The sequence below is a fragment of the Coregonus clupeaformis genome, chromosome 12 (assembly GCF_020615455.1).
Source record: "Coregonus clupeaformis isolate EN_2021a chromosome 12, ASM2061545v1, whole genome shotgun sequence".
In the NCBI taxonomy this organism is placed as follows: Eukaryota; Metazoa; Chordata; class Actinopteri; order Salmoniformes; family Salmonidae; genus Coregonus; species Coregonus clupeaformis.
This window is the reverse complement of record NC_059203.1, coordinates 2,946,627-2,974,504: the sequence shown is the minus strand read 5'-3', so window position 1 is coordinate 2,974,504 and position 27,878 is coordinate 2,946,627. Positions and strand designations below refer to the sequence as shown.

The 27,878-nt window shown below is 44.0% G+C and overlaps 1 protein-coding gene across 3 annotated transcripts in view; it reads left to right on the top strand.

Moving 5' to 3' along the window:
• slc12a5a (solute carrier family 12 member 5a) overlaps nucleotides 1-27,878 on the top strand; it is a 302,630-nt gene that overhangs the window by 251,471 nt on the left and 23,281 nt on the right. For all 3 annotated transcript variants that reach the window (XM_041891976.2, XM_041891975.2, XM_041891977.2), the window contains exons 5-13: nucleotides 14,861-14,915; nucleotides 15,411-15,541; nucleotides 18,937-19,184; nucleotides 19,781-19,992; nucleotides 20,539-20,706; nucleotides 21,288-21,386; nucleotides 22,028-22,085; nucleotides 22,368-22,542; nucleotides 22,991-23,109. In XM_041891976.2, the coding sequence (XP_041747910.1) occupies nucleotides 14,861-14,915; nucleotides 15,411-15,541; nucleotides 18,937-19,184; nucleotides 19,781-19,992; nucleotides 20,539-20,706; nucleotides 21,288-21,386; nucleotides 22,028-22,085; nucleotides 22,368-22,542; nucleotides 22,991-23,109 (1,265 nt within the window). The remainder of the gene's footprint in view (nucleotides 1-14,860; nucleotides 14,916-15,410; nucleotides 15,542-18,936; nucleotides 19,185-19,780; nucleotides 19,993-20,538; nucleotides 20,707-21,287; nucleotides 21,387-22,027; nucleotides 22,086-22,367; nucleotides 22,543-22,990; nucleotides 23,110-27,878) is intronic.

The following is a 27,878-nucleotide window of genomic DNA, read 5'->3' as shown; positions in this document are numbered from 1 at the left end:
ATATGACGTGACACAGAGGCCTAATTCTCTTACCCATTTGTCAACATGGCAAAGACAAGAGAACACACCATTCAAGTAAGGCAGATTTGTGTCGACCTTCATAAGTCAGGCAATGGCTACAAGAAAATAGCCACTCGCCTTAACTTGCCCGTATCTACAGTCAGAGGAATCATTAAGAAGTTTAAAACAACTGGAACAGTGACAAACAAGGCTGGAAGAGGTCCCAAGTTTATCTTGCCACAACGCACAGTGAGGAGGATGGTAAGAGAAGTAAAAAAAAGTCCTAAGCTCACTGTCACAGAATTGCATCAAAGAGTGGCATCTTGGGGTCACAAAGTCTCCAAAACAACCATCAGACGCTCCCTACATGCCAACAAGCTGTTTGGGAGGCATGCAAGGAAAAAGCCTTTTCTCACTAACACTAACAAACGTAAACGTCTGGAGTTTGCTAAGCGGCACTGGGACTTCAACTGGGATTGTGTGCTTTGGTCAGATGAGACTAAGATTGAGCTTTTGGCAACAAACACTCTAAGTGGGTCTGGCGTAAAACAAAAGATGAGTATGCCGAAAAGCACCTCATGCCCACCGTGAAGTATGGTGGAGGATCTGTGATGCTGTGGGCCTGTTTCTCTTCCAAAGGCCCTGGGAACCTTGTTAGGGTGCATGGCATTATGAACGCTTTGAACTACCAGGACATTTTAAATAAAAACCTGATGGCCTCTGCCAGAAAGCTGAAGATGGGTCGTCATTGGGTCTTTCAGCAGGATAATGATCCAAAACATGTGGCAAAATCTACACAAAAATGGTTCAGCAGTCACAAATTCAAGGTCCTCCCATGGCCATCTCAGTCCCCAGACCTCAACCCAATCGAAAACCTGTGGGGCGAGCTAAAGAGGAGGGTGCATAAGAGAGGACCCAGGACACTGGATGATCTAGAAAGATTGTGCAAAGAAGAATGGTCAAAGATCCCTCTCTCTGTGTTCTCCAATCTTGTGAAATGTTATAGGAGGAGATTAAGTGCTGTCTTGTTGGCAAAAGGGGGTTGTACAAAGTATTAACATCAGGGGTGCCAATAATTGTGGGACACATGATTTCAATTTTTTTTTTTTCTAAATGTGTGATTTTTTTTTTTACACCAAAGTAATGTACTTCAATAAAAGGTTGGATTTTTCTCTTTTTTTGCATTTGGGTTCTATGTTGTTTTTAAAAAAATGAGAATTTTTGGAAGTCCTCGACCACATCTTAAACAGGGGTGCCAATAATTGTGGAGGGCACTGTATGTGCATGTGTGTGTGGTCTCAGATGTCATAGTGTGTTTGCAGTTGGGGTTGTGTGTTTGTTACTGTTAGTGGGGTTGTGTGCATATGTCCTTGCTCGTTTGTGATTGGGCATGCATGTATGTTTGCACGCCTATGTGTGTTCGCTTAGCCTAGATTTTTCTCTGGGAGAGATACAGTGGGGAAAAAAAGTATTTAGTCAGCCACCAATTGTGCAAGTTCTCCCACTTAAAAAGATGAGAGAGGCCTGTAATTTTCATCATAGGTACACGTCAACTATGACAGACAAATTGAGAATTTTTTTTCCAGAAAATCACATTGTAGGATTTTTAATGAATTTATTTGCAAATTATGGTGGAAAATAAGTATTTGGTCACCTACAAACAAGCAAGATTTCTGGCTCTCACAGACCTGTAACTTCTTCCTTAAGAGGCTCCTCTGTCCTCCACTCGTTACCTGTATTAATGGCACCTGTTTGAACTTGTTATCAGTATAAAAGACACCTGTCCACAACCTCAAACAGTCACACTCCAAACTCCACTCTGGCCAAGACCAAAGAGCTGTCAAAGGACACCAGAAACAAAATTGTAGACCTGCACCAGGCTGGGAAGACTGAATCTGCAATAGGTAAGCAGCTTGGTTTGAAAAAATCAACTGTGGGAGCAATTATTAGGAAATGGAAGACATACAAGACCACTGATAATCTCCCTCGATCTGGGGCTCCACGCAAGATCTCACCCCGTGGGGTCAAAATGATCACAAGAACGGTGAGCAAAAATCCCTGAACCACACGGGGGGACCTAGTGAATGACCTGCAGAGAGCTGGGACCAAAGTAACAAAGCCTACCATCAGTAACACACTACGCCACCAGGGACTCAAATCCTGCAGTGCAGGCGTGTCCCCCTGCTTAAGCCAGTACATGTCCAGGCCCATCTGAAGTTTGCTAGAGTGCATTTGGATGATTGGGAGAATGTCATATGGTCAGATGAAACCAAAATAAAACTTTTTGGTAAAAACTCAACTCGTTGTGTTTGGAGGACAAAGAATGCTGAGTTGCATCCAAAGAAAGAACACCATACCTACTGTGAAGCATGGGGGTGGAAACATCATGCTTTGGGGCAGTTTTTCTGCAATGGGACCAGGACGACTGATCCGTGTAAAGGAAAGAATGAATGGGGCATGTATCGTGAGATTTGGAGGAATGGGCCAAAATACCAGCAACAGTGTGTGAAAACCTTGTGAAGACTTACAGAAAACGTTTGACCTGTGTCATTGCCAACAAAGGGCCTCTCTCATCTTTTTAAGTGGGAGAACTTGCACAATTGGTTGCTGACTAAATACTTTTTTCCCCCACTGTAGATACTTTTGTACCTGTTTCCTCCAGCATCTTCACAAGGTCCTTTGCTGTTGTTCTGGGATTGTTTTGCACTTTTTGCACCAAAGTACGTTCATCTCTAGGAGACAGAACGCGTCTCCTTCCTGAGCGGTATGACGGCTGTGTGGTCCCATGGTGTTTATACTTGTGTACTATTGTTTGTACAGATGAACGTGGTACCTTCAGGCATTTGGAAATTGCTCCCAAGGATGAACCAGACTTGTGGAGGTCTACAAAAAAAATTCTGAGGTCTTGGCTGATTTCTTTTGATTTTCCCATGATGTCAAGCAAAGAGGCACTGAGGGTAGGCCTTGAAATACATTCACAGGTACACCTCCAATTGACTCCAATGATGTCAATTAGCCTATCAGAAGCTTCTAAAGCCATGACATCATTTTCTGGAAATTTCCAAGCTGTTTAAAGGCACAGTCAACTTAGTGTATGTAATCTTCTGACCCACTGGAATTGTGATACAGTGAATTATAAGTGAAATAATCTGTCTGTAAAAAATTGCTGGAAAAAGTACTTGTGTCATGCACAAGGTAGATGTCCTAACCGACTTGCCAAAACTATAGTTTGTTAACAAGACATTTGTGGAGTGGTTGAAAAACAAGTTTTAATGACTCCAACCTAAGTGTATGTAAACTTCCGACTTCAACTGTACCTATACTGACACACACACAAATATGCAATGCAGCCTCTCTCTCTCTCTCTCTCTCTCTCTCTCTCTCTCTCTCTCTCTCTCTCTCTCTCTCTCTCTCACACACACACACACACCCTATAAAGATTTGGCATGTGTCCTCAGATCCTCAAAAAGTTATACCGCTGCTGCATTTAGTGCATCCTGACTGATTGCATCACTGCTTGGTATAGCAACTGTTGGCATCCGACCACAAGGCGCTACAGAGGGTAGTGCGTACAGCCCAGTACATCACTGGGGCCGAGCTCCCTGCTATCCAGGACCTCTATACCAGGCGATGTCAGAGGAAGGCCCTAAAAATGGTCAAAGACTCCATCCACCCAAGTCATAGACTGTTCTCTCTGCTACCGCATGGCAAGCGGTACCGATACACCAAGTCTTGAACCAAGAGGACCGTGAACACCTTCTACCCCCAAGCCATAATACTGCTAAATAGTTAGTTAAATAGTTAACCAAATAGCTACCCGGACTATCTGCATTGACCCTTTTTCACAAACTCTTTTGACTCATCACATACGCTGCTGCTACTGTTTATTGTCTATCCTTCTGCCTAGTCACTTGATCCCTACCTATATGTACATATCAACCTCAATTACCTCGTACCACTGCACATCGACTCGGTACTGGTACCCTGTGTATATAGCCAAGTTATCGTTACTCATTATGCATTTATTCCTCCTGTTATTATTTTTATATTTTTCTCTCTGCATTGTTGGGAAGGCCCCTTAAGTAAGCATTTCACTGTTAGTCTACCCCTGTTGTTTACCAAGCATATGAGCCCTGGGCGCTGGGGCTTGCGTGTCATCAGTCTGGGAGCAGCCCCCTCCTCTCTCCCCCTGAACCCCTTACATAACCCAGCCAGGCTCTGAGCCTAACGTTACCACACAGCAGATAACCCAGCCAGGCTCTGAGCCTAACGTTACCACACAGCAGATAACCCAGCCAGGCTCTGAGCCTAACGTTACCACACAGCAGATAACCCAGCCAGGCTCTGAGCCTAACGTTACCACACAGCAGATAACCCAGCCAGGCTCTGAGCCTAACGTTACCACACAGCAGATAACCCAGCCAGGCTCTGAGCCTAACGTTACCACACAGCAGATAACCCAGCCAGGCTCTGAGACCAGGGGAGTGAATGCAACACTACAGCAGCCAGGAGAGATATGCATTTGTGTGTGTGTGCGTGCGTGTGTGTGTGTGTGTGTGTGTGTGTGTGTGTGTGTGTGTGTGTGTGTGTGTGTGTGTGTGTGTGTGTGTGTGTGTGTGTGTGTGTGTTGGTAGTAGGAGCATCCCATCTGAGTGTCCTCCCGTTCCCTAAGCCAGAGCATTCCCTCTACTGCCTTTGTTCTGTAAACCAAAACAACTATACAGTCTTGGTCAAAAGTTTTGAGAATGACACAAGTATTGGTCTTCACAAAGTTCGCTGCTTCAGTGTTATGAGATATTTTTGTCAGATGTTACTATGTAATACTGAAGTATAATTACAAGCATTCCATAAGTGTCAAAGGCTTTTATTGACAATTACATTAAGTTTATTCAAAGAGACAATATTTGCAGTGTTGACCCTTCTTTTTCAAGACCTCTGCAATCCGGCATGGCATGCTGTCAATTAACTTCTGGGCCACATCCTGACTGATGGCAACCCATTCTTGCATAATCAATGCTTGGAGTTTGTCCGAATTTGTGGGTTTTTGTTTGTCCACCCGCCTCTTCAGGATCGACCACAAGTTCTCAATGGGATTAAGGTCTGGGGAGTTTCCTGGCCATTGACCCAAAATGTCGATGTTTTGTTCCCCGAGCCACTTAGTTATCACTTTTGCCTTATGGCAAGGTGCTCCATCATGCTGGAAAAGGCATTGGTCGTCACCAAACTGTTCTTGGATGGTTGGGAGAAGTTGCTCTCGGAGGATGTGTTGGGACCATTCTTTATTCATGGCTGTGTTCTTAGGCAAAATTGTGAGTGAGCCCACTCCCTTGGCTGAGAAGCAACCCCACACATGAATGGTCTCAGGATGCTTTACTGTTGGCATGACACAGGATTGATGGTAGTGCTCACCTTGTCTTCTCCGGACAAGGTGTTTTCCGGATGCCCCAAACAATCGGAAAGGGGATTCATCAGAGAAAATGACTTTACCCCAGTCCTCAGCAGTCCAATCCTTGTACCTTTTGCAGAATATCAGTCTGTCCCTGATGTTTTTCCTGGAGTGAAGTGGCTTCTTTGCTGCCCTTCTTGACACCAGGCCATCCTCCAAAAGTATTCGCCTCACTGTGCGTGCAGATGCACTCACACCTGCCTGCTGCCATTCCTGAGCAAGCTCTGCACTGGTGGTGCCCCGATCCCGCAGCTGAATCAACTTTAGGAGACAGTCCTGGCGCTTGCTGATCTTTCTTGGGAGCCCTGACGCCTTCTTCACAACAATTGAATCTCTCTCCTTGAAGTTCTTGATGATCCGATAAATGGTTGATTTAGGTGCAATCTTACTAGCAGCAATATCCTTGCCTGTGAAGCCCTTTTTGTGCAAAGCAATGATGACGGCACGTGTTTCCTTGCAGGTAACCATGGTTAACAGAGGAAGAACAATGATTTCAAGCACCACCCTCCTTTTAAAGCTTCCAGTCTGTTATTCTAACTCAATCAGCATGACAGAGTGATCTCCAGCCTTCTCCTCGTCAACACTCTTACCTGTGTTAACGAGAGAATCACTGACATGATGGCAGCTGGTCCTTTTGTGGCAGGGATGAAATGCAGTGGAAATGTTTTTTGGGGATTAAGTTAATTTTCATGTCAAAGAGGGACTTTGCAATTAATAGCAATTCATCTGATCACTCTTCGTGACATTCTGGAGTATATGCAAATTGCCATCATCAGAACTGAGGCAGCAGACTTTGTGAAAATTAGTATTTGTGTCATTCTCAAAACTTTTGACTACGAACTTTTGACCACGACTGTACACTATTATATCTATGGATTAGTCAACAGGGATAGTATACTTCCAGGTCCTGCATCCCCTATTAATTACTACCAGGTCCTGCATCCCCTATTAATTACTACCAGGTCCTCCCTCCCCTATTAATTACTTCCAGGTCCTGCATCCCCTATTCATTACTTCCAGGTCCTGCATCCCCTATTAATTACTACCAGGTCCTGCATCCCCTATTCATTACTTCCAGGTCCTGCATCCCCTATTCATTACTTCCAGGTCCTGCATCCCCTATTAATTACTACCAGGTCCTGCATCCCCTATTAATTACTACCAGGTCCTGCCTCCCCTATTCATTACTTCCAGGTCCTCCCTCCCCTATTAATTACTTCCAGGTCCTGCATCCCCTATTCATTACTACCAGGTCCTGCATCCCCTATTAATTACTACCAGGTCCTGCATCCCCTATTCATTACTACCAGGTCCTGCATCCCCTATTAATTACTACCAGGTCCTGCATCCCCTATTAATTACTACCAGGTCCTGCATCCCCTATTAATTACTACCAGGTCCTGCATCCCCTATTCATTACTACCAGGTCCTGCATCCCCTATTAATTACTACCAGGTCCTGCCTCCCCTATTAATTACTACCAGGTCCTGCATCCCCTATTAATTACTACCAGGTCCTGCATCCCCTATTAATTACTACCAGCTCCTGCCTCCCCTATTCATTACTACCAGGTCCTGCTTCCCCTATTCATTAAGTCCAGGTCCTGCATCCCCTATTAATTAAATCCAGGTCCTGTGTCCCCGATGCAGTCGTTTCCCCCCTTCTTCTGCCCGCTGTCCTGCTTCATTTAAATGCTAAGAGTGTCTCTCTCTCTTTCACTTCTCGCTTTCTCCTGCTAAATATGTTAGTCTCTCTCTTTTGCCTTCATTCTCCCTTTCTCTGCTTCTAAATCACTCCCTCTTTTCCTTTCATCCTTTCATCCACTCTCTCTCTCTCTCTCTCTCTCTCTCTCTCTCTCTCTCTCTCTGTCTCTGTCTCTCTCGCTCTGTCTCTCTGTCTCTGTCTCTGTCTCTCTCTCTCTGTCTCTGTCTCTGTCTCTGTCTCTCTCGCTCTGTCTCTCTGTCTCTGTCTCTGTCTCTGTCTCTGTCTCTGTCTCTCTCTCTCTCTCTCTTTCTGTCTCTGTCTCTCTGTCTCTGTCTCTGTCTCTCTCTCTCTGTGTGTCTCTGTCTCTGTCTCTATCTCTGTCTCTCTCTCTCTCTCTCTCTCTCTCTCTCTCTCTCTCTCTCTCTCTCTCTCTCTCTCTCTCTCTCTCTCTCTCTCTCTCTCTCTCTCTTTCTCTCTCTCTCTCTCTCTGTCTGTCTCTGTCTCTGTCTCTGTAAACATGAAGCCAATCAGAAGACATGATTAAGCAATTACTATAATGCATAAATATCAGTAGTAGCAGTAGCAGTACGTCTCCTGAGTGGCGCAGTGGTCTAAGGCAGTGCTAACTGTGCCACTAGAGATCCTGGTTCGAATCCAGGCTCTGTCGCAGCCGGCCGCGACCGGGAGACTCATGGGCGGCGCACAATTGGCCCAGCGTCGTCCAGGGTAGGGGAGGGAATGGCCGGCAGGGATGTAGCTCAGTTGATAGAGCATGGCGTTTGCAACGCCAGGGTTGTGGGTTCGATTCCCACAGGGGGCCAGTATAAAAAAAAAAAATGTATTCACTAACTGTAAGTCGCTCTGGATAAGAGCGTCTGCTAAATGACGTAAATGTAAATGTAATATCTATCGAACTCTCAGATCTACGGGTTTGCCTAAGTAGGGGATAGGGGTCGAACCGGAGTTCAGCACGTGTTTGCTAATAAGTCCTGGTAATGCAATCAGAGGAGAGCCTGCTCCAGTAGACCGATGTATACTCTACAATACAGTGAACGAACTCGCCCTTCTGTGGCATTGAGAAGTCTAGTGCCTTTATGTAATGATGGCTATAGTCACTCTCTCAGGGCAAGTTCAAACCACTTCCCGTTAAGCTAATTTCAGCACGACTTCAGCAAGGTCATTCAAAGGCTGCCAGTTTTAGTTTCATTTGGAAGATACAATCAGAACTCCACTCTGTGTCGTCTGAAGGTACTGTAGATAATTTTGTCCCTTTTGAGGCTAGTGATGGTGGTCATCAAAGCTTCCGGTTCGGAAGACAGGCTCAAAGACACAAAAATGCCCTCGGCTCCCAATCCCTTAGACTCGTCTTGTCGGAAACACTGTGGAATCGACAGCTTAGCTTGTTAGGGACATGCGGATTTGTGATTATTCCGGCCTCTCCATGTACCGCTTTGGAGAGAATTCCCAGCTTGTCCCATGGTTAAGCTCCCTGCCGAGCGGCGTTGTGTTGTGTCTCCTCCAGACTCAGCAGATGGTACGTCCGTGTAATCAGCGGTTTTAGTGGCTTGTTTATAGGCCAGGGGACATGTTGGTACGGTGGCGTCTCGGGATGCCAGGGCAATCTGAGAATCATTCAATAGGACAAGCCCTCTGGAAAGGATATTAGCTGAACCTCCTAAAACTGGGACAAAAAAACATTCTGTACCTGTGGCAATAGAGCCTCTTGTTGGATAGTGAAACTACATGCCAGTACACTCACATTAAGTACCATGCTCTACACATTTTTTAAATGTTGTGTTTTCTCAAATTAAAAACCATAGCTTATGTGAGTGAACATGAAACCCATGTATGACTTCTCTTCAAGCAGATTGATAACAGATGCTTTGCAGCGCCATGTTTCTAATAAGGCACTTTCTAGCTACCACCTTACTTCTAGTGGACTTGAAAATATACAGGACCCCCGTCGACACTAGCTACTTGCTAGACAGATCAGACTCTCACCAAGTAACCCACTTAACTAGGAATCCTACTCTAGCATTTCTAACACCAGCTCTCTGGGAAGGCTTTGGTTTCTGAGCTAACGTTACTGGACTGCAGTCTGTAGGCCTATAACATGAATGTCATTGCTCCAACCATGTGTTATCCCCATCAATCCATGGATAGGACAGCCCTATCCATTTAAGAGATCCCAAGTCCTTTGGGGCTGATAATATCAACCGAACGTCAATCACCAGTGGATAGGACAGCCCTATCCATTTAAGAGATCCCAAGTCCTTTGGTATTACACTTTGCTATCCTCTTATAAACAAAGAATGAATTCAGTCCTGAAGTCTGTGGCTAAATTCTCCTTTGGATTCCTGTTAGCTGTCCCAGTGGGTAGTGATCCCTGTTAGCTGTTCCAGTGGGTAGAGATCCCTGTTAGCTGTCCCAGTGGGTAGTGATCCCTGTTAGCTGTCCCAGTGGGTAGAGAACACTGTTAGCTGTTCCAGTGGGTAGAGAACCCTGTTAGCTGTCCCAGTGGGTAGAGAACCCTGTTAGCTGTCCCAGTGGGTAGAGAACCCTGTTAGCTGTCCCAGTGGGTAGAGATCCCTGTTAGCTGTCCCAGTGGGTAGAGAACCCTGTTAGCTGTCCCAGTGGGTAGAGAACCCTGTTAGCTGTCCCAGTGGGTAGAGAACCCTGTTAGCTGTCCCAGTGGGTAGAGAACCCTGTTAGCTGTCCCAGTGGGTAGAGATCCCTGTTAGCTGTCCCAGTGGGTAGAACCCTGTTAGCTGTCCCAGTGGGTAGAGAACCCTGTTAGCTGTCCCAGTGGGTAGAGATCCCTGTTAGCTGTCCCAGTGGGTAGAGATCCCTGTTAGCTGTCCCAGTGGGTAGAGAACCCTGTTAGCTGTCCCAGTGGGTAGAGATCCCTGTTAGCTGTCCCAGTGGGTAGAGAACCCTGTTAGCTTGCAGGCACTCTTTTTCTGGCTGCTGAATCATGACGTTGTTGATGTCACTTGGTATTGTGACACCCGGGGGAGTCATGTGACCGATGTGTCATTGGGAGGCGAAGCGATTAAACAGGGTGACACAGAAAACTTGTCACTACTGTCATCTCTGGCAGCTGATCAAAACAAACCAACAGGATGAAGCCTAGCGTATAGCTACAGCAATACACAGAAATGAAACAGGAAAGTTTTTTTTTGCTGAAACCGAAGAGGGAACGATTACACAGTGAAGAGGAGCTCAGCCACAAGGCTGCTGCACTTGTCAGCGTCGCTGTCGCCCCATGGACCAATCAAAATATGGTATTTGGAATCTGGAAGTCTTTGTTGTTGTCACTGTTCTCTCAGTAAATAATGTATTTGTTGACCACGGAACCAAATAGGAAGCCATTGCAAACCAAGAGATTCAACTCAAGTTTTATGCACACGATAATTCTTATCCTGATTTACATCAGACTCAGACAAGAGATTAGGCAACTTCCATCACCCAGACAGACGGGATTAAAGCCCTCATCTCATACTAATGCTGTGTTCATGCTTGATTTGCATTAGTAACTCTTAATTTCAACCCACCAAGACACATCTTCTAAATGCAGTCATGAATATGAAATACGACACTTCCTAAAAGCCATAGCAGCCAATAATAATTAAGTGACAAATGATTAGACCATCGCGCTGACATGCAAGAAAAATAATGTTTATGTTTGTTTGGGTGTTCTTTGCAATACTGCTGACGGTATTTGTTGTCTGCTGATGGTATTTGTTGTCTGCTGATGGTATTTGTTGTCTGCTGATGGTATTTGTTGTCTGCTGATGGTATTTGTTGTCTGCTGATGGTATTTGTTGTCTGCTGATGGTATTTGATGTCTGCTGATGGTGTTTTGTCTGCTGATGGTATTTGTTGTCTGCTGATGGTATTTGTTGTCTGCTGATGGTATTTGTTGTCTGCTGACGGTATTTGTTGTCTGCTGACAGTATTTGTTGTCTGCTGATGGTATTTGTTGTCTGCAGATGGTATTTGTTGTCTGCAGATGGTATTTGTTGTCTGCAGATGGTATTTGTTGTCTGCTGATGGTATTTGTTGTCTGCTGATGGTATTTGTTATGTCTACTTGTGGTAGCATCACAGTCTTGTCGATTACAAAGGGCTGAAGTAGAGTAAACCCATGTTTCTTCATATGAGATGGTCTCTTAATAAAAGCTGCATATTGAACCATCTCTCTGGTGATTCATAAGGAACCATCTCTCTGGTGATTGATAATGAACCATCTCTCTGGTGATTCATAAAGAACAATCTCTCTGATGATTCCCTGAACCACACACTGCACTGGCCCAAATGGCTCCTCCTTAAATATGATGCCCATCATACTTCAATAATACACTTGCTAACGACATTGGCTCCGCTGATTCATGTCACCCTATCAGCTGTCATAATGATACAGTGTAAAGAGTTATAGAAATAGTAGAAAGAGTAACAATGAAGGGCTTGAGTATTGAGTCCCTCAAAGGTTTCCCCAGGTGACAGTCAGTAAGTGCTCTATCTCCCTCTCTTAATAACATTCCCATACAGCTGTATCGGGTGATTCACTCAGCCTCAAACTACCTCCTAAAAGGTTCCAGCTTTGCCCACATACATCAGATAAAGCACTTAAACAATTACTGTCTTATCTGCTCTCCTCAGAGAGAGGGAGCCTTACTTCATTGTGACCCGATTAGAAATACAGCAAGGTTGTGCAGACTGGTGTTTATCCAGACAGACGGCGGTGTCCGCAGGTAACATTAACATTTGCCCACGCCTCCCTTCCTCTCACAGGAAGACGGCTACTAGTTATTACATACACCTCTCTCTCTTTCTGTCCTCTGGGTTCTCTCTCTCTCTCTCTCTCTCTCTCTCTCTCTCTCTCTCTCTCTCTCTCTCTCTCTCTCTCTCTCTCTCTCTGTCTCTCTCTCTGTCTGTCTGTCTCTCGCTCTGTCTCTCTCTCTCTCTCTCTCTCTCTCTCTCTCTCTCTCTCTCTCTCTCTCTCTCTCTCTCTCTCTCTCTCTCTCTCTCTGCTCTCGCTCTGTCTCTCTCTCTCTCTCTCTCTCTCTCTCTCTCTCTCTCTCTGTCTGTCTCTCTCTCTCTCTCTCTCTCTGTCTGTCTCTCTCTCTCTCTCTCTCTCTCTGTCTGTCTGTCTGTCTGTCTGTCTGTATGTCAAATCAAATCAAATCAAATTGCATTTGCCACATGCACCGAATACAACAGGTGTAGACATTACAGTGAAATGCTTACTTACAAGCCCTTAACCAACATTTTTTTTTTTTAAGTGTTATTTTAAAAAGATAAAAGCAAATAACTAAAGAGCAGCAGTAAAATATAATAACAGTAGGGAGGCTATATACAGGGGGGTACCGGTGCAGAGTCAATGTGCGGGGGCACCAGCTAGTCGAGGTAATTGAGGTAATATGTACATGTGGGTAGAGTTAAAGTGACCATGCATAAATAATAAACAGAGTAGCAGCAGCGTAAAAGAGGGGGGTGGGGGTGGGGGGGCAGTGCAAATAGTCTGGGTAGCAATGATTAGCTGTTCAGGAGTCTTATGGCTTGGGGGTAGAAGCTGTCGAGAAGCCTTTTGGACCTAGACTTGGCGCTCCGGTACCACTTGCCGTGCGGTAGCAGAGAGAACAGTCTATGACTAGGGTAGCTGGAGTCTTTGACAATTTTGAGGGCCTTCCTCTGACACCGCCTGGTATAGAGGTCCTGGATGGTAGGAAGCTTGGCCCCAGTGATGTACTGGGCTGTACGCACTACCTTCTGTTGTGCCTTGCGGTCGGAGGCCGAGCAGTTGCCATACCAGGCGATGATGCAACCAGTCAGGATGCTCTCGATGGTGCAGCTGTATAACTTCTTACTCTACTTTTGCTTTTTTTTCGGTGATCGGGCATGCTCAGTCCTCTTTTTTTTCCTGTAGTCCACAATCATCTCCTTTGTCTTGATCACGTTGAGGGAGAGGTTGTTATCCTGGCACCACATGGCCAGGTCTTGGACCTCCTCCCTATAGGCTGTCTCATCGTTGTCGGTGATCAGGCCTACCACTGTTGTGTCGTCAGCAAACTTAATGATGGTGTTGGAGTCGTGCCTGGCCATGCAGTCATGGGTGAACAGAGAGTACAGGAGGGGACTGAGCACGCACCCCTGAGGGGCACCCGTGTTGAGGATCAGCGTGGCAGATGTGTTGTTACCTACCCTTACCACCTGGGGGCGGCCCGTCAGGAAGTCCAGGATCCAGTTGCAGAGGGAGGTGTTTAGTCCCAGGATCCTTAGCTTAGTGATGAGCTTTGAGGGCACTATGGTGTTGAACGCTGAGCTGTAGTCAATGAACAGCATTCTCACGTAGGTGTTCCTATTGTCCAGGTGGGAAAGGGCAGTGTGGAGTGCAATAGAGATTGCATAATCTGTGGATCTGTTGGGGCGGTATGCAAATTGGAGTGGGTCTAGGGTTTCTGGGATAATGGTGTTGATGTGAGCCATGACCAGCCTTTCAAAGCACTTCATGGCTACAGACGTGAGTGCTACGGGTCGGTAGTCATTTAGGCAGGTTATCTTAGTGTCCTTGGCCACAGGGACTATGGTGGTCTGCTTGAAACATGTTGGTATTACAGACTCAGTCAGGGACATGTTGAAAATGTCAGTGAAGACACTTGCCATTTGGTCAGCACATGCTTGGAGTACACATCCTGGTAATCCGTCTGGCCCTGCGGCCTTGTGAATGTTGACCTCCTTAAAAGTCTTACTCACATCGGCTACGGAAAGCGTGATCACATAGTCATCCGGAAACAGCTGGTGCTCTCATGCATGCTTCAGTGTTGCTTGCCTCGAAGCGAGCATAGACATGATTTAGCTCCTCTGGTAGGCTTGTGTCACTGGGCAGCTCGCGGCTGTGCTTCCTTTTGTAGTCTGTAATAGTTTTCAAGACCTGCCACATCCGACGAGTGTCAGAGCCGGTGTAGTATGATTCAGTCTGTCTCTGTCTCTCGCTCTCTGTCTCTCGCTCTCTGTCTCTCTCTGCCTACATAGACATTAAGGAACCACAGGAATTAAATACTGTTACTGTTAAGTCATCATTTGTTTCTCAGACACAGACACACACACACACACATTAATGACTTGCTTTATTTGAATCCCTCACGTCTCTTTAGTTTTCCCTCTCGTAGACATGTGTATTACTCACTTTCTTTCACAGACACACAGACACACAGACACACAGACACACAGACACACAGACACACCAACACACACATAGTTTTCCTCTTCTAGGTCTACTCCCTTTACCTTGCTGCCATACAATGGGTTCTTTAGAAATGCCTGTCTACGGTCCGTCTCTATTGTTCCATGTCCTAACACTGCCTCTCGTCACGTCTCTACTCAAAGGCAGACAGACAGATTGGCATGCTTGGCGGGAGGATGTGTCTTGTTGAGCGCTTGTTGACTGTTTTGTTGACAGCCCACTGGGATGTTATCCTTTCTACCCTCCAGTCATGAACTTCAGAACGTTCAAATCTCATTACTGTTTATTGGTGTCCTTCAGTACAACAACAAAAAACACAGTCCTCCAGACATCGTAATTTTTGTGTTTCGCCTGCAGTACCCATGAAATATCCTGTCATTAGTGAATAACAGATTGAAAGTAATACAATACTAAAATCCCATTTCCCCTCTCTTTTCTCTTCTCTCTCCATCTCCCTCTCTTTAGACCATGCTGACTGCAATCTCGATGAGTGCCATCGCTACCAATGGAGTAGTCCCAGGTGGGTGAGCATGCTAATGGGACTACTACTTCTACTAAAGAGCTTGTTTTGGGCTCAAAATGCATATTCAGTGTTTTAGCCCTAGCAACGCTATAATATTAGTCACGTCCAGACTCCTGTTTCCCCACATGAAACTTATACAGCTGTATTTATATGATTAGAGATGGTATCTAATAATCACGTCTCATCCTGGCTAACTCGCCCCTTGATTAGCTGAGAGCAGAGGTGAGAGGAAATTACAGGCTTGGAGTAAAAATGTAGCCACCATTTTGTGGTGTAAATCTGGGTCATGTTCATAAGGCACCAAATGTAGAAAATGGGCTGAAATAGGGAGGGACTGCCTGGACCTGTCCAATAAGAAACGCTCATTTTCATTTCCCAAAGTCAGAGACCATGCTTTGATTGGAGAATAGCGGGGTTTGGGTCATTTACATTTAATATGACAAAGTACAGTATGTCATTGAAAGATTGTGTGTATTTATTTGTTGTCTGTAGCTGGAGGCTCCTACTACATGATCTCCCGTTCTCTGGGGCCTGAGTTTGGGGGCGCCGTGGGCATTTGTTTCTACCTGGGAACAACGTTTGCTGGGGCCATGTACATCCTCGGGTCCATCGAACTCTTACTGGTAAGAACCTGGGCTTGAAATACTTATCTTTCTCTCTATCCATCCATCTCTCTCTCTCTCTCTCTCTCTCTGTCTCTGTCTCTCTCTGTGTCTCTCTCTGTGTCTCTCTCTCTGTCTCTCTCTCTCTCTCTCTGTCTCTCTCTCTGTCTCTCTCTCTGTCTCTCTCTCTCTCTGTCTCTCTCTCTCTCTCTCTCTCTCTCTCTCTCTCTCTCTCTCTCTCTCTCTGTCTCTCTCCCGCTGATTTTGTGTGTGCGTGCATCTGTCTGTTTGTCTTTCCTTTCATCTCTCTTTCTGTCTGCCCATCTCTCTCTCTCTCTCTTTCGCTCTCTTTCTCTGGTTCAGTCCCGTCTGTGCATGTCATCCTGTCCCTCTTAATTTGTCTGTCTTTCTTTCTCTTTATCCTGCTTTGATGCTATTTTCTCCCTCTCCAACTGTCCACAATGAATTCTAATAAATATAAAGATCTTTCATCTTTGTCTGTCCCCCTCCCTCTCTTTTCCCACACTCATTCTTCCTCTCCCTGTCGCTCCTCTCTCTTGGATTAAGAGCTGAGTAATTATGTAAATTCTGCATTAGGGTGAGATAAAGCCATTGGCAGAATAATGAGACCATTCGTTGAAACTGCCATCACTTTGGTCCAGTGTTATCAACACACTAGGGGTGCATCTCAATTGTATTTCCTTGATTCCTCGCCTCCTCTTTCCTTGTCTTCTTCTCAATATGCATTGGAGGTCTGAGGTTTCTCCACTCAGACCTTCTCCTCCCTCACATTTTGACAAGGAGGTGAGGCGAGAGGACGCAACGACCTCACTATCACCAAAAGCGACAACGGTGACACATCAAAGGATGTGAGTGTGACATGCTCGTGATGCTGAAAAGACAGTGAACATTATACCTCCATGTAGGAGAGCACACCTTTTGTAAAACACAAAGACAACAGACACACACAGCATGATGTTAAAGAGTAAGCAGCCTGTTCACGCAGACATAATAAGCCAGTAGGTCCCAATCATAAGAATACCAAAACACAACCATTAGGTTTAGCATTTCCAAATCTAAATGTACAACTATTACTTTCCATGGCAAACATCTGTATCACGTTCAGCACACAAAGTAACCAGTGATCTAAAGTTTAAAATGCAACAATGTTTCACACTCATAACGCAATATTTTCAGAGATAGCTAGCTAACAACAGCAAGCGAGCTGCAATAAATAAATAAAAAGAACAGTTCCACTCACATGATTATGATCATTTGAAACTTAACTTCTTGTTGAAAGTTAATCTTGAAAAGGGAGAAGTTAACAAATTAGCAACAACATCCTCTTTGACAACAACTGCTGCTGCTGCAGCTCCCGCACTCTTGCCTACAACAAAATCTAGCTAGATAGGCCGTGGGAAAACTACTGCTCACTATTGCACAGTGACCTGTCGGCCTTCGAGAAGGTGGAAGTTTCGATACGTTTTTGTAAAAACAGTAGAACCCATTACAAGTCAAAATGTGATTGGTTGATTCCACTGTCACTCCAGAATTCTGCCCTTAAGGTGTCTGCATACATAGGTTTGGTTTGCTCATAGCAGAACTCGGCTAGGCGAAGTGAACGTCTGTGCCTCGCATACTCCCTTAAAAGACTTTCGCTTGAAAAATGAGAAAAAAACAGCAATATTAATGTTTGTCCCTCTTGAGATGCCGTATCAACAACATAGCCAGCATACACTTCCTCAAAATAGTCAGAATTAATCTAAGATAAATCAAGAAATCTGTAATTCATTTGGATGTTTTTACAAAGGCGGTCTTAGTCGCGCAATTTTACATCTAACTAAGATGTTTGGTGCAGTATTTCTCGTTGAATGACAACAAACACTTCATTGAAGAATCCCTTCCATAGTTCTCAATCACTGACCGAACTCCGACGAAGGCGAAGACTTGGCGAACTTCACAGAATCTTGTCATAATATATGCACAAACTGTTTCGACTGGGAAGCATGCGACAGGCTTAATACAGTTGAATGGCAGATGCCTTCTATCAAGCTTCTGAGGGCCTAGCCAATGGTGAGCTACACTCTTAGAAAAAGGGTTCCAAAAGGGTTCTTAGGATCCATGTAGAACCCTCTGTGGAAAGGGTTTTACATGGACCCCTAACGGGTTCTACCTGGAACCAAAAGGGTTCTACCTGAAACCAAAAAGGGTTCTTCAAAGGGTTCTCCTATGGGGACAGCTGAAGAACCCTTTTAGGTTCTAGATAGCATATTTCTTCTAAGAGTTTAGCTAGCTAGATTTATCTCCCCGTAGACCACCAAAGAAAAATCCTGAATGGATTACATTTTTTATTCTCAGTTTTAACCGTTTCCTTTCTAACACAAACTGAAGAGATTAAATCAGAATATCATTGATAATAATAATATAATCAGAATATCATTGAAAATATGAAATAGAATTAAAACGAAATGTTTATTTAAAAAATACAACAATTCTTTTATAAATCCTAGAAGGCCTTGAAGGTTCCCCACTGACGGTTCCACACTGCACCCCCACTTGTTGTGGCTTTTTATTCTGTTCCATTTGTCTTAAATTGATTGGCTTGAAAGTATGGAAGAGGAAGAACACTTTATTAAAGATGTGCTTGTGAAAGTATTCACCCCCCTTGGCATTTTTCCTATTTTGTTGCCTTACAACCTGGAATTAAAATGGATTTTGGGGGGGTATGTATCATTTGATTTACACAACATGCCTACCACTTTGAAGATGCAAAATATATTTTTGGGTGAAACAAACAAGAAATAAGACAAAAAAACGGAAAACTTGAGCGTGCATAACTATTCACCCCCCAAAGTCAATACTTTGTAGAGCCACCTTTTGCAGCAATTACAGCTGCAAGTCTCTTGGGGTATGTCTCTATAAGCTTGGCACATCTAGCCACTGGGATTTTTTGCCCATTCTTCAAGGCAAAACTGCTCCAGCTCCTTCAAGTTGGATGGGTTCCGCTGTATTAGGATGGCATATCTGACAAAATGTACTATATTTTTTAATAGCAGACGCTATAAAATGGCATCTAAATGTGGGAAAGGGGGATACCTAGTCAGTTGCACAACTGAATGCATTCAACCGAAATGTGTCTTCCGCATTTAACCCAACCCCTCTGAATCAGATAATGATAATGATGGGGCAATTACAGGTTTTATGATTTCATTAACGGCGAAGCTATTTTTACATTGACCCGTGATAAGATATAATGGTAATTCATTTAGAACATGAATCCCATGCTTGAGTTGTTCAATTAATTGCGTTAGGCTACTTCAACCCTCTATTTGAAAGGATTTAATGGGAGCGTCAGATTCTGTGTTTCTACAGTTGATCTAGTTCTCTCTCTCCCCCCCCCCTACCCTCCCTCACAGATCTACATCCTCCCCCAGGCAGCCATTTTTAAGATGGAGGGTCTGGAGGGGGCCGAGGCGGAGGCGGCCATGCTGAACAACATGCGTGTGTACGGCACCATTGTGCTCAGTTTCATGGCCACGGTGGTGTTTGTGGGGGTCAAGTACGTCAACAAGTTGGCCCTGCTCTTCCTGGCCTGTGTCATTCTGTCCATTCTGGCTGTGTATGCCGGAGTCATCAAGACAGCAATCGAGCCGCCTGACTTCCCGTAAGGAACCCTACTGTTCAATTAACCTGGTTCCAAGTCTGTTTGTGCTGTCTTGCCAACTCCTACGGTCATTGTCACATGAGAATGACCATAAGAGTTGGATAGAAAGCACAGACAGATCTGGGACCAGGCTACTCTTCAATATTGGGGCTGATTTCGAACTTGAAGAATATGGGTGTGATGTGAATTATGTTTCATGTAAATCATTTATTGATCGATTTTTGGCCCATATGGAGGATTTGGGGTTTGAGACTGTATATGGCAGATACATTCATGCCATGCTAGAAATGTACACATTAAAATACATGTTCACCCATTTTAAGATTATTTGAAGTGCAGTATATTGAAAATAGAAATTACATTCACAGCACATAAGCAGATGGGTTAAATGGAACATATTCATCTTGTGTGACATTTTCAGTGTGGAAGACTCTACTGTTCAATATGGGGACTGATACCCACAGACTTGTGCTATCTCTCAAAGCCAATGCCTAGGCTTTAGCTCAGGTAGCTAACTCAGTCTAAAGTCATTTTTCAAGAGCGGACGGGCTTCGAATCCCGGGCCGTCACACTAATACATCTCCCCTACTGCGCAGAGTCTGTATGCTGGGTAATCGCCCGCTGATCTCCAAAGGGTTCGACGTGTGCGCCAAAACACTGGAGAGTGGCAACGGCACGGTCACCACCAAGCTGTGGAATGTCTTCTGCGACTCGCCCTTCCTCAACGCCACCTGCGACGAGTACTTTGTCAACAACAACGTGTCCTTCATCCAGGGCATCCCCGGGGTCATGAGCGGCATCCTCAAAGGTGAACAGAAACCAGCTACTGGTCCTCTGTGGCCCAGTTGGTATAGCAACACCAGGATCGTGGGTTTGATTTCCGCTATGGTCACCCGTATGTAAAATGTTTGCAAGCATGACCGAAGGTCGCTTTGAATAAAATGATTTGCTAAAATGCTAGTGTTATGTTACTATATTATTATAATAGCTATTATTTTGTGGCTATCTACTTTTTATTTCTAAACAGTTACACCTACAGCACAAATAACATGCATTGATCTGGTCCACCTACACTCAGGTCACTGTACCAACAGTACACATGCTTGCACACACACTTGCGGGAAACACCTGCGTGGACTTGCGGGAAGCATACTACAATTTCTTTATTCTGAATTTCTTTTAGCCCTCTTGGATCTCCAAGATCTTGTGCTCCTGGAACTTATGGTCAAGCGATTTTAAATGATATTGATGTATCTAATCTCTTTCTCGCTCTCTCTCATCACCCTCTCTCTCCCTCTCCTCCCTCTTTCTCTTTCCTTCTCACTCCCCTCTCTCCCATCCCCCCCTCACACAGAGAACCTATTTGGGAATTACCTGGAGAAGGGAGATCTGGTGGCTAAGAAGGGGATTGCGACCGTTGAGGGCCCTGATGACACGCTGACCAACTCCAACCGCTACGTCCTGGCCGACATCACCAGCTTCTTCACCCTGCTGGTTGGAATCTACTTCCCCTCCGTCACAGGTCAGCTGATAGGAAGCGGATGATGCAAAGAGGAAGAGACACAAGGCTGAATCTCAAAAGTAATTTCCCTCGATTCCTCGTATCCTCAAAGGGTGAATTCACCAAGGGTCAATCTCGAGGAGGAGAGAGGACGCAAGGAATCGAGGGAAAATACTTTTGAGATTCAGCGTTGTGTCTCTTCCTCTTTGCCTTTGTATTGTTTTGTGTGTTTGTTTTTTATCTAGGGGGGATATGGGAGATTTACATAAATTCATTGAAAGACTGAAAGATACAGTAAAAGGTTTATCTGATGTCAGGATTTCTTCAACACAACAAGCAGTTTGTTATTAGAAGGATAATGTTGCTGTGTTGTTCAGTTGTAGTAATTTGACAAAGGAGAGTTTGTTTGAAATCTACATTTACATGCTATTGTGTGAGTTTCTACGGTTACCATTTGATTATCTGAGTGTCCTCATTCATGGACCTCTCTGACTGTGTGTCTTGAAGGTCTCTGACTGAAACGTCGACACAGCAAATGTGCAGATGTAATATTGTGTGTGCAGGAGTTTTTCCAAAGTGACCTCTCTACTTGTGTGTCACAGGGATCATGGCCGGATCCAACCGGTCAGGAGATCTGCGCGATGCTCAGAAGTCCATCCCCATCGGCACTATCATGGCCATCACCACTACCTCAATAGTGTGTATCCATACACTGGTGCACTTCTGGACTCAGTGGGCTAGTGCACTCAACTTTTAACTGTGGCGCACATGTTATCTGTCAATCAGAGGAGGCTGGTGGGAGGAGCTATAGAAGGACGGGCTCATTGTAATGGCTGGAATGGAATCAATGGTATGGTACCAAACACATCAAACACATGGAAACAATGTGTTTGACTCTGTTCCATTGATTCCATTCCAGCAATTACAATGAGCCCGTCCTCCTATAGCTCCTCCCACCAGCCTCCACTGCTGTCAATAGTAAAATAACTATATTTTATACGAACACTTTTGTATTTTACTTTCCAACATAAATACATACAATTGAGGTTTAATTGAATGTAGCCTATGGCCTCAAGCTTGTTATGTTAAGAACGAAAAGCATGTTGCTCTTCCTCTTAATCTCAAGTGACCATTACAGGACAAAGCAATCAATCATGTATCACAATACATCAGACATAACCCAACAATAACCGCACTGTCGAACCATGTTCTTATGTAACTCTCAATGCAGCACTGTAAACTCGGTGTGCAGATATGAAACAGATACGTGAGGATATGTCCCTATGTGCTAGGTATGGTTTTGTGTCTGTCTGTCTGTTTTCCTTAACGTGCCCTTTTATAGACATGTCCGCTGTGATCCTGTTCGGTGCCTGTATCGAGGGAGTGGTCCTTAGGGACAAGTAAGTTATGGATATTAAGTTCAAAGTTCAAGCTTTTCCAGTGCTGAGGTACTTGGTGAGGGAGGCCATACCTGGGTCGTATTCAACTGAAAACGTTTTTAAACATTTCGCAACGGAAAACAAAAATTAGCACTTTTACTTGCAGTAGTAGACCAGGTAGTCCCTCCCTGTTTCAGTCAGTTTTCTTCCATTTGGTGTCTAATGAATAGGATCCTGGTAATTGGCTCTCCTCCTACCTTTCTTCATTTCTGATTGGCTGGGTGTCATGTCCATCTCCTTCAGGTTTGGGGAGGGCGTCAATGGCAACCTGGTCATTGGCACCTTGGCTTGGCCGTCCCCGTGGGTTATTGTCATTGGCTCCTTCTTCTCCACCTGTGGGGCGGGGCTTCAGAGCTTAACGGGTGCCCCGCGTCTCATGCAGGCCATCTCCAGGGATGGTGTCGTGCCCATCCTACGGGTCAGTCTGTCATTCTGTAAAAATTCTAGAATTTAGCACTGATCTGGGACCATTAGTTATGATCATTCTCACAACATTCTAGAATTTAGCACTGATCTGAGACCATTAGTTATGATAATTCTGTCAACATTCTAGAATTTAGCACTGATCTGGGACCTTTAGTTATGATAATTCTGTCAACATTCTAGCATTTAGCACTGATCTGGGACCATTAGTTATGTTGGTTTGTCAACACGTCTCATATCAGTCTCAGGTGACATTGATCACTATCACTTTTGGTGTCTGTGCACACTAATGTTAATGATCAGGTCTCAGGCAAGCATCAGGTCTCATGTGTGGTTCACCAAAACACCTCAGTAGTATCTACATACAACCTGCCTTGATATAATGGAATAACTACTGTAAGTTATAACTCTAGTCCATCTCGGTGTGTGATGTGTCCTGCCAGGTGTTTGGCCATGGGAAGGCCAACGGGGAGCCCACCTGGGCCTTGCTACTGACGGCCAGTATCTGTGAGATCGGGATCCTCATTGCCTCCCTGGACGCAGTGGCCCCCATCCTCTCCATGTGAGTGTCTATGAGCCAGATCAGGAGTTGTTCCCCACCTGGCCAGGAAAAACGTGTTTTTAGTCAAATACTATAACTACGTAGTTGGCCAGGTAAAACTCTGGGTCCTAGTTACAGCATATAACTATTTGGACAGGTAAAACTCTTGATCCTAGTATTTACAGCCTATAATGATTTGGCCAGGTAAAACTCTGAGCCCTAGTAGTTACAGCCTATAACTAGGGCCCAGAGTTTCCTGATCAGGTCACATGACCAGGTAAAACTATTGGCCATATTCATGAGTGCTGGGATGCACTCATCCTGTACTAATATGGATTGTCCTAATATGGACACCGTAAATATGACATAAACTATTTTATTTTATTCAATAAAACTATTTGCAATATTAAAGCTCCCTAAAAATAGAGATTATATAAAAATAAAAATAAATACAAACTTCTGACAATGGACAAATACTTCTCAGCACTTGATAAGGTGAAGTTAAGCACATTCTTATAATTTTTTTTTTTTTTTATACTTTGTTTATTGAATTTTCAGTACCAGCATTTAGTAAATAATTGCACTTGAAAGTTATTTGGTATGAATATGGAACAACAATTTGAAGACAACGATACAGCAAAACATAGAGAGACAGACATGAAAGAAAAAATAGGCATTGAATACATAAATAAGATTTAAAAAAAAAAAAAAAAAAAAAAAAGGAAAAAAAAAATATCTGTTTTGATCCAGTTGTTATAGGTCAGCTAGCACAGTTATTACTGCCCCTTAACATCCGAGATGTCGAGTATGCACATACCAGGCTTCTTATATCACCAATATATAAATATACATCACTCTGGAACTGCAGGAAATGTATTCTTTTAACATAAGAAAAGAAGGGAGCCCACTTTGCATAGAATTTGTCTACAGACCCATTGAGTGTCTGTTTTATTTTCTCCAACTTTATGCAATTCAAAATAGATTTAATCCAAAGAGCATGAGAAGGGGCTGCAGAGGATTTCCATCTAAGTAAAATTAATCGTCTCGCTAACAACGTGACAAAGGCAATTACATCCTTATTCATTTTGGTCAATTGTATTGTGGGTAAGGAAACTCCAAATAATGCAATGAGAGGGTCTGGCTCGATCTGTGTGCCGCTTAATTCTGAGAGTGTGTTGAAGATGTCTTTCCAGAAACCAACAAGAGATGGGCAGCACCAAAACATGTGCACATGATTAGCAGGGGACTGGTTACATCGAACACAATTAGGGTTCACATCCTTGTAAATTTTTGATAGTCTTGCTTTGGTCCAGTGGGGCCCTATGAATGAGTTTGCATTGGATGAGGCCGTGTCGAGCGCAAATAGAAGAGCTATGTACCCTTTTGAGTGCCCCTTCCCATAGTTCATCAGATATTTCCTCACCCAGTTCCTCCTCCCAAGAGGATTTGATATTGTTTAATGAGATGGCTTGTAGTGAGCAAATTTGTCCATAGATTATTGACAATGTGCCTTTCTGATTAGGAAGTGGGGTGAGAAATGTGTTGAACTGTGTTCCACCAGAAAGGTTGGGGAATCCTGGATCTATGCTGCGGACATAACTCCGGACTTGTAAGAACCTAAAAAATGATGTCTGGGGAGACCAAATTTAGCTGATAATTGTTGAAACGTACTAAATGTATTGTTAGTATACAGGTCTCTGAATCTTTTAATACCGAGATTAGACCATGTTGAGAAAGCACCATCAATCATAGATGGGGGAAAAGCTGGGTTTGAGGCTACCGGAGCCAAGGAAGAGGTTGTTTGAAACCCAAAGTGGCGTCTAAATTGGTTCCAGATCTTCAATGTTGTTTTGACACATATATTATTGGTGAAGGAGGAGTAAGGGCCTGTAATAGAGGAGTGAGCGAGGGAAGACAATGATGCCGGTGTAGACGAGGCAGCCTCCATCTCCAGCCAAGTTGGGGGTGGGAATATCACTCTGCTCTGCAACCAGTACTGAATGATCCTAAGGTTAGCGGCCCAATAATAGAATCAGAAATCTGGTAGAGCTAGACCGCCGTCTGGTTTGGGCCTCTGCAAGAGCTGTTTTCGCATCCTAGGAGGCTTTTTTGTCCCATATAAAGGGTAGAATTAGGCCAGTCGATCTTTTTGAAAAATGTATTGGGTAGAAATATTGGAAGGCACTGATAGAGGTATAAGAATTTAGGGAGAGTATTCATTTTAATAGAGTTAATTCTAGCAACTAAGGAGAGGTGTGCAAAGACCACCGTTCCAAATCGTCCTTAGTACGGGTTAAGAGAGGAGCAAAGTTGGCTTGAAACCCAAGGTTTTCAAACCTAATTGTGACATGTACCCCGAGATAAATAAAACTACTGTGAGCTATTTTAAATGGCAAGTTATGTAAAGGGGGATTTTTTTGCAGCCATGTTAAGTGGCATCAATTCACTTTTACTGAGATTTAGTTTATACCTGATAAGTGACCGAAGGATGCGAAAGTGGCAAGGGCAGCAGGGACAGAACAGAAAGATTGGATGTGTATATTAATAAATCATCTGCATATAAAGACAGTTTGTGTTCGTGCCCGTATCTGACTATGCCTTTGATGAGGGGGTTGGAGCGAAGTGCTATTGCAAGTGGCTCTATGGCGAGGGCAAACAGTAAGGGACTTAAAGGGCAACCCTGACGTGTCGATCTTTGCAAAGGGAAGCGATCTGATTGAGTGTTATTAGTCCTGACAGAGGCTTGGGGGATGAGTACAGAAGTTTTATCCAGGTCATGAATTTGGAGCCAAAGCCAAATTTATTTAGAGTGTAAAAAGGTATTTCCATTCCACCCGATCAAACGCTTTCTCCGGCGTCCAGGGATATAATGGCTTCAGAGGTATTGTCGATAGAAGGATTGTATATAATATTAAATAATCTTCGGAGATTGAAGAATGAGTGTCTATTTTTTATAAATCCTGTTTGATCCGGAGAGATAATTGATGGGAGGACTGTTTCTAGCCGCGTTGCCAGAATTTTGGCTAGAATTTTATAGTCCACATTTAGCAAGCTAATTGGACGGTATGATGCACAGTCAAGAGGGTCTTTGTTTTTTTTAAGAATAACACAAATGGTTGCTTGAGTGAGAGTATGTGGAGAGCACCATTTACAAATGCATCATTGTACATTTCCTAATTAGAATAGGGGCTATTTTGGTGATAAACTTTTTATAAAACTCTGTCGGGTAGCCATCAGGCCCTGGGCTTCTCCCAGATTGAAGGGATTTGACAGCGTTAGACAGTTCTTCAACAGTGATCGGCTGCTCTAATTTTTAACCAAATCCCGGGCCGACCGAAGGCACAGAAAGTGAGTGGAAGAAATCATCCAATTCCAGTGTATCCGCTTTACTTTCAGAGGTATATAGAGACTGGTAAAATCTCTTGAACTCCTCATTGATCCCCCAGGATCTAATGATATCCCAGATGATGTACGAATTTTTGTAATCTGAGATGATGATGATAGTTGACGTAACTTGTGAGCTAATAATTTACTGGCTTTATCTCCTTGTTCATAGTAAGTGCTCCTAGACTTGACAAGCATTTCAGTAACCTGGTCTGTTAATAGTGTGTCAAATTCTGCTTGCAGAGTTAAACGTTCCTTATAAATATCCGGGGATGGTGAAACGGCATAAATGTCATCTAATTGGGCAATACAGCGTGTTAACATAGATAACCTATTCCTTTTCAATTTGTTCTCATGTGCGGTGTAGGAGATAATTTCACCTCTGATATAAGCTTTCAAAGTTTCCCAGAGAGTAGACGCAGAGATGTTTGGGGTTCTATTTGTAATCATGAAAAAGTCGATTTGACTCAAAAACAAAATTGACAAAGTGTTCATTACTGAGCAGTTGAGTTTTTAGTCGCCAAGGCGGTCGCTGATTGTCTACATTTTGAAAAAGCTACTTCCATAGTAACAGGGGCGTGGTCAGATACAACAATTGGGTTATATGAACATGAAGATATGGAGTGGAGGAGCCGGTCATCAACAAGGAAGTAGTCTATGCGCGTAAAAGTGTGGTGAACCGATGAGAAAAAGAGTATGCTTTCCCAGCTGGATTAGCCATTCTCCAAGGATCTGAGATTGCGAATTCAGACATAAAGGTTCGAACAACTCTAGCTGAGGTTGATAAGGTGGTAGGTTTAGTGGAGGATCGATCCAATTGTGGGTCTAACCAACAGTTAAAGTCACCTCCTAAAATCAACATATGGGTGGACATATCTGGGAGTGTAGAGAAAACCGATTTGAAAAAATCACCATTGTCCCAGTTAGGAGCATAGATATTAACAAGAAGAACCTTTGTATTGAGCAGCCTACCACTGACAATTATATATCTACCATGGGGATCTCTGCGATCACCTTAGAACATGTAAAAGGTACCGATCTGTGAAGTAAAATAGCCACCCCTCTCGCCTTTACTCTGAAATGAGGAATGGAACACCTGACCCACCCATCTGCACCTAAGACTTGAGTGCTGTGATACCTTCAGATGAGTTTCTTGAAGAAAGATGATGTGAGCTTTCAAATGATGAAGATGGTGTAGCACCTTACTACGTTTAACTGGGTTATTTATGCCCCTGCAGTTCCAAGTAAGAAAATTAAAGCCATTCCCTCCAGCAGTATGGGCTACACTAGGCTGAGTCATATCTTAAGAGAGAGAGGATGTGTAAAGGACAAGGTACAATGTAAACTGAAGATCTTAGTTGAACCTAAAAGCGCAAAATGTAAAAAACAAAAAACAAGCGAAGAGG